The sequence below is a fragment of the Terrapene carolina genome, unplaced genomic scaffold, assembly GCF_002925995.2.
Source record: "Terrapene carolina triunguis isolate 2854851 unplaced genomic scaffold, T_m_triunguis-2.0 Scaffold21752, whole genome shotgun sequence".
Classification (NCBI taxonomy): domain Eukaryota; kingdom Metazoa; phylum Chordata; order Testudines; family Emydidae; genus Terrapene; species Terrapene triunguis.
In genome coordinates this window covers 1-6877 of record NW_020686103.1, presented here as the reverse complement: position 1 = coordinate 6877, position 6877 = coordinate 1, and the positions used below count along the sequence as shown (strand labels likewise).

At 64.0% G+C, this 6877-nt stretch overlaps 1 protein-coding gene across 1 annotated transcript; it reads left to right on the top strand.

Annotated features, from left to right (window-relative positions):
• Positions 1 to 224: 224 nt before the first annotated feature.
• LOC113408678 (spectrin beta chain, non-erythrocytic 4-like) lies at positions 225 to 5170 on the top strand (the record flags this gene model as incomplete). The annotated part of the gene is made up of 4 exons (XM_026662048.1): positions 225 to 527; positions 1830 to 1980; positions 3897 to 4767; positions 5033 to 5170. Coding segments are annotated over 4 exons (1463 nt in total), but the record flags the coding sequence as incomplete, so codon positions are not given.
• Between the last annotated feature and the right edge of the window lie 1707 nt (positions 5171 to 6877).

Here is a 6877-nt window from a genome sequence, read left to right as displayed (position 1 = left end):
TATTAGCCAGGATGGGCAGGGATGGTGTCCCTAGTCTCTGTTTGCCAGAAGCTGGGAATGGGCGACAGGGGATGGATCACTTGATGATTCCCTGGTCTGTTCATTCCCTCTGGGGCACCTGGCACTGGCCACTGTCGGAGGACAGGACACTAGGCTAGATGGACCCTTGGTCTGACCCGGTCTGGCCGCTCTTGTGTTCTCTCTCACGCCCCCGCCGCCCCCAGGACAACTTTGGCTACGACCTGCCGGCGGTGGAGGCAGCCATGAAGAAGCACGAGGCCATCGAGGCGGACGTCTCGTCCTACGAGGAGCGCATCCAGGTGGTGGTGGAGCTGGCGCTGGCCCTGGAGGCCGAGGGTTACTACGACGTGCGGCGCATCAGCGCCCAGAAGGGCAGCATCCTGCGCCAGTGGGGGCTGCTGACCGAGCTGGTGGGCGCCCGGCGGGCCCGCCTGGAGCAGAGCCTGGCCCTGCAGACCATCTTCCAGGAGATGGTTTACATGATCGACTGGATGGAGGAGATGCAGGTGGGCAGGGAGCGGGGGGTAGCCTGCTAGCGGCCTGGGGGGGCTGGGCCCAGTTTAAACCAGAGCCCACGACCTGGGGGAGCGAAGGCTCCGGTGTGAACTGGCGCATGAGGCCTGGGGGAGGGACGGGTTTGGCCTGGTGCCTGTCCCAGTGCCACAGCAGGACGGCTGCGATTTGCAGCTGGCTTCCCCGGCTGTGCCTGGGTTTGGCACCATCTGCTCCATGGGCGCCCGCTTGGCAGGTCTCCGCTTGGGCCTGGGGACCCTGGGGCTTCGCTCTGTCGTGACATGGGGGCCTGGTCCGGAGAGGCGGAGAGAGGCTGGGGGGCAGAAATGCAGTGCGGGCTGGCAGCACTGGGAACTGCCACTGCCCGCGGGGGGACCTTGGGCACGTCCCTCACCCTCGCTGGGCCTCAGTTTCCTCCCAGCGGCGATTACCGTGGCTCCCAGGAAGCGGCTGCCAGGTCCCTGCAGCCCCTGGGCACGTGGGAGCTGCGGGGCCGGTACTGGGGGTGGGGGCAGTGCGTGGAGCCTCCCTGGCTGCCCATGCGCCACGGGCCTGCAGGGACCTGGCGGCCGCTTCCGGGCGTCGCATGGAGCCAGAGCAGGCAGGGAACCGGCCTTAGCCCCAGAGCCACCAACCGGACTAGTAGCAGCGGTGCCGACCGGAGCTGCCAGGATCCCTTTCCGACCGGGCGTTCCCATTGAAAACTGGGCACCTGGCAACCCTAACCCCCCCCGTCCCCCCTCGCCCGCCAGAGCCCCGAGCCCCCCGCGGCCAGAAGAGCCCAGCCTGAACCTCTCTGACCCCCGGCCCGCCCGCCCCCGCTGTCCCGAGCCCCAGTTTGCCCGCCCCAGCTACCGTGAGCCCCGCCCACCCCCGCTGCCCTGAGCCCCGGCCCGCCCGCCCCAGCTACCCTGAGCCCCGGCCCGCCGGCTGACCTGCCCTAGCCGTGCCAGCCATCCCGAGCACCGGCCCATCCGCCCCTAGTCCCAGGCCACTGGCTGGCCTGACCCCCGGCCCAAACCTCTGGCCACCAGCCCAAGCACGGGCCTGATGCCCTGGCCACCAACCAGTCCGAGTTGCCCCTGGCTGCTGGCCGGCCAGAGTCACCCCATCAGGCCCCTGGGAGAAGAGAATCGTGTCAGGCCGGTAACTTCCTGCAGGCGTTACAATAGGGGCCTCGGGGCCTGAGCCAAGGAGCGGGGCCCCGTGGTGCCAGGCGCTGTACGTAACAGAGAGGCAGCCCCTGTCTGGGGTCGCTCGCAGCTGGATCCCAGCCCAGTGGTTCATCCTGCCAGGCCCCGCTGCTGTCGAGGGAGGTGGGGAAGCACCTGCTCGAGGTGGAGGACCTGCTGCAGAAGCACGCCCTGCTGGAGGCCGACGTAGCTGCTCAGAGCGAGCGGGTGCAGGCGCTCAACCAGGCCGCCCTGAAATTCTGCGAGTTGGCGGGTAAGTGCGGGCTGGGGAGGGGTCTCCCGACCCCTGCGGTGGGGGCCGAGTGTTGGCGGGGCCGGGCCGCGCTTTGCCCGGGTCCGAACGACAGCAGCTTATCCCAGCCACTGGTCCCATCGCCAGCGGGGCCCAGACCTCAGCTCCTGTAGCCGGCTGAGACATCTCCTAGCCCTCTGCAGAGAACGTGCAGGCCCAGGTGGGCTATGATGGGGAGGAAGTGGGGGGGCTGGGAGCCAGGACTCCTGGGTTCTCCGGGTCTGTAGCCAACAGGCCAGGCCGGGAACTGAGTGCACAAGGCACTGTGGGAGAGATTCCTGTGCAAAGCCATGGGCACCCGGCTCCCAACAAGGTCTGGGGTCGAGCAGACAATTTTCAGAACAGACGAGGGCTGTACTGGGGAGGGGAGGGGAGTGGGGGCTAGTGGTTAGAGCAGGGGGGCTGGGAGCCAGGACTCCTGGGTTCTATCCGAGCTCTGGGAGGGGAGTGGGGTCTGGTGGTTAGAGCGAGGGGCTGTGAGCCAGGACTCCTGGGTTCTCTCCTGGCTCTGGGAGGGGAGTGGGTGTGACGATGCGGTTCTGGCGGAACCCAACTGAGAGTGCCAACTCAGGACAAATTGCTCAAACAGGGCAGTTACAGCCCAAGGCTGGGGTTTTTTCCACCTCTAAGGCAAACCAAACCAGCCAGACTAGGAGGACTTCAGTCTCACCCCACTGGCTAACCGCAAGTCTCACAAGCAACCTCCTTAGACACTCCAGTTTCCCAGTATTACCACCAGTGCCACTCGTTATGGGGACAAATGGTTATGAAAACCAATACCCCAGTAAAAGAAAAAGGTTCTCCTGATCCCAAAGGACCAAGCCCCAGACCCAGGTCAATATACAGATCAGATCTTACCCACAAATCACGCTGTTGCCAATCCTTTAGAATCTAAAATCTAAAGGTTTATTCATAAAAGGAAAAAGATAGAGATGAGAGTTGGAATTGGTTAAATGGAATCAATTACATACAGTAATGGCAAAGTTCTTGGTTCAGGCTTGCAGCAGCGATAGAATAAACTGCAGGTTCAAATCGAGTCTCTGGAATACATCCCCCGCTGGGATGGGTCCTCAGTCCTTTGTTCAAAGCTTCGGCTTGTAGCAAAGTTCCTCCAGAGGTATGAAGCAGGATTGAAGACAAGATGGAGATGAGGCATCAGCCTTATATAGTCTTTTCCAGGTGTAAGAACACCTCTTTGTCCTTACTGTGGAAAATTACAGCAAAATGGAGTCTGGAGTCACATGGGCCAGTTCCTGCATACCTTGCTGAGTTACAAGGCGTATCTGCCTTCTCTCAATGGGTCCATTGTATAGCTGATGGTCCTTAATGGGCCATCAAGCAGGCTAGGCAGAGCTAACACCAATTTGTCTGGGATGTCACCCAGCAGCATAGCACAAGTGTGAAATACAGACAGTATAGAGCCAATATTCCTAACTTCAACTACAAAATTGATACACACATATAGACAGCATAATCATAACTAGTAAACCATAACCTTGTCTTAGACACCCCATTTGACCCCCTTTACACAAGATCTGGGTGCCACTACAGGACCTTGGTTGCAACAATGATCTATATGGTCCCAGATTATATCAATAACGTCACAGTGGGGTCTAGTGGTTAGAGCAGGGGGGCTGGGAGCCAGGACTCCTGGGTTCTCTCCCCAGCTCTGGGAGGGGAGTGGGGTCTAGTGGTTAGAGCAGGGGGGGGCTGGGAGTCAGGACTCCTGGGTTCTATCCCAGCTCTGGGGGAGGTGTGGGGGCTGGTGGATTAGAGCTGGGGGCTGGAGCCAGGACCCTGGCAGTGCAGGTCTTTCCCCCAGCAGCAATCAGCGGCTAAGAGCCGGGCCCAGCGTCTCTCCTGCTCCCCTGCCCCAGGTTACCAGCCCTGCGACCCCCAGATCATCCGCAACCGCGTGACCCACGTGCAGACGTGCCTGGAGGAGCTGTGCCAGCGGGCGGCCCAGCGGCGCACGGCGCTGGAGGCCTCCCGCCACCTGTGGGCCTTCTTCCGGGAGCTGGAGGAGGCCGAGGCCTGGGTGCGGGAGAAGGAGCAGATCCTGGCCTCCAAGCCGTGCGGCAAGGACCTGAGCAGCGTGCTGCAGCTGAGCGGGCAGCACAAGCTGATGCTGGGGGAGCTGGGCGGGCGCCGGGCCCTGCTGCACCAGGCCGTGAAGAAGGGGGAGCAGCTGCTGGGCACCCAGCGCCCCGGCGCAGCCCGGCTGCAGGAGAAGCTGCGGGAGGTGCGGCAGCGCTGGAAGAAGCTGGAGGAGGTGACGGGGATGCACCAGCAGAAGCTCCAGGAGGCCTTGAGCTTCTACCAGTTCAGCGCCGAGACGGACGACCTGCTGGCCTGGCTGCAGGACACCTACCGCCTGGCCTCCAGCGACGACTTCGGGCACGACGAGTGCTCCAGCCAGGCGCTGCTCCGCAAGCACGCCGCCGTGGCGCAGGAGCTGGAGCGGCACCGGGCGCCCGTGCTGGCCCTGCGCGCCCAGCTGGCCCGGCTGGCCCCCCAGCACCACCAGGTGGTGGACGTGCAGATCCGCATCGTGGAGGTGGAGCAGCTCTACGGGGAGGTGGCCGAGGTGGCCGTGCTGCGGCACCAGTGGCTGCAGGACGCCCTGGCCGTGTACCGCATGTTCGGCGAGGTCCGCGCCTGCGAGGGCTGGCTGGACGAGAAGGAGCAGTGGCTCTCCGGGATGCACGTGCCACAGGAGCTGGAGGACGTGGAAGTGGTGCAACACAGGTCTGGCGCCCGCGGTTCTGTTCCCCGCTGGGGGGCTGGGAGCCAGGACGCCTGGGTTCCATTCCCAGCTCTGGGAGGAAGGGCTGGGAGCCAGGTGGGAGGGGAGTGGGGTCTAGTGCAGGGGGGAGGGGGCTGGGAGCCAGGACGCCTGGGTTCCATTCCCAGCTCTGGGAGGAGGGGGGAAGGGTGGGGAGCCAGGACGCCTGGGTTCTGAATGCCCCGTATGATTCTGTTCTGCCCACGAGCCCCTGTGCGCCTTGGGCAGGTTTGAGAGCCTGGACCAGGAGATGAACAGCGTGATGGGGCGCATCCTGGACGTGAACGAGACCGTGCAGCAGCTGGTGGAGGGTGGCCACCCCAGCGCGTCCGAGGTGCAGTCCTGTCGGGACCACCTGAACGGCAGGTACCTCCCCCGTGGGGCTGGGGCCGGGGGGAGGCTTCGGAAGGTGTGTGTGGGGGGGGGGGGGCGGGGGATCAGAGGCGGGGCTGGGTTGGATTCCCAGCTGTCCGGGTCCCTGCGTGTGTCAGGGCCGCGTCTGTAATACACGGATAGTGGCCCTGTCTGTGCCTGGAGATCGATGGGCTCCTGGCTCTGTTCGCTGGGTAACCCCCCACCCAGTTCCCTGGCCCGGAGTTCAAGGAGTCGGTGGGTGGGAGCCAGGAGCAGGCCTAGGGCCCGTGTGCAGAGGCAGAGACGTGGGCACCCATCCGCAAGGGAGCCGGCCTAGAGCCGGGAGCGCCACATCCACCGCCGAGCCCAGGCAGCCGAGAAGGGGTCTGTCCGTCTGCCCGGGGACAGTGCTGCTTTGCGGGCGTATTGAACGCCCCCAGCCGCTCCTCCCCGGCGCACGGCTGACTCCGGCCGGCATGGCTCCTTCTCCATGGGGCTCGCCGGGGCCGTGCGGCTGGGTCCCAGCAGTGTCGGGAACCGCTCCCCCCCAGAAGTGGGGCCTGCTTTGGGGTTCACACCAGCAGCGCTAGGTGGGAGAGGAAACGCTGGCAGAACCGCTGCGCTCCCAGGACCGGCGCCTCTGCCGACGGCACAATTCCGCTTTGGAACGTGCCCAGGAGCTGCTGCTGCCCGGTCTCACTGCAACCCCTTGTCACGGACTCACACCTCGTGCCCCCTCTTGGCCCCGTGCGGTCCGTGGGGGGTGCCCCTTTCAGTGCGATAGGTCCACTCTCTCTTGGGGTCAGGCACCTCCACCTCCTGGAGCCGCACCTCTCTGAGCCTCAGCACGTCTGTCTCTGCCGTGGGCCCCCTCAGGGAGTCCACTCGCTCTGGACCCCCGGGGCCTCCACCTCCGAAGGGGTTGATGCAACCCTGTTCTCTAGACCGGAGTGACTCTCAGCCAGCATAACACAGGGGGGTTTATTGAGCGTTGAACCCAGCACAGGAAACTCTCTGACCCTCAGGCCTGGCCTCCCTCAGCCCAGCACATCCCAGTCTCCCCTGCATCCCGGTGGGCTCTGCCTGCTCCCCCTCTCCAGCCCCGAGCCCCCCTGCTTCCCAGCTGGGCATCTGATACCCCCGGCCCAAGCCCCGCCTCTGTCCATTGTCTTCTCTGCAGGGAAACAGGGTTGTAAACCGGGTCACTGGGCCTCCTCTCCTCTCAGCCCTCCTCTGGCCCCCTCGGGCTGGAACCGCTGGTCAGGTCACCGGGGTCCTCTCCCCGCAGCCCATTGTCCTCCCACTGGCCAGAACCGGCTGCGACTCCTGCGCTAGGTCTCCGGGTCGCCAGGTCACCAGTCGCTGGGGTGTCCGTCCTCCAGGCCATCAGCTGGGGTCCCAAGTTCCCTCTCCGGTCCTCTGTAACAACAAACTCCCTCTCCCCTCCCTCGTTAAACCAGTAACACCAGGAACACTGAGTCCCACCCCCTCTGCATGAAAATCCCCCACTTCGTCACACCCCTGCCCACTCCTGGCTCCTTAAAAACCTCTAAGGAAGGAGATTCCACCACCTCCCTAGGGAACCCATTCCAGTGCTTCACCACCCTCCTAGTGAAACAGTTTTTCCTAATATCCAACCTAAACCTCCCCCACTGCAACGTGAGACCACTGCTCCTCGGTGGTTTGGGGCTCTTGAGGGGGCTGATTGGCAGAAATTGC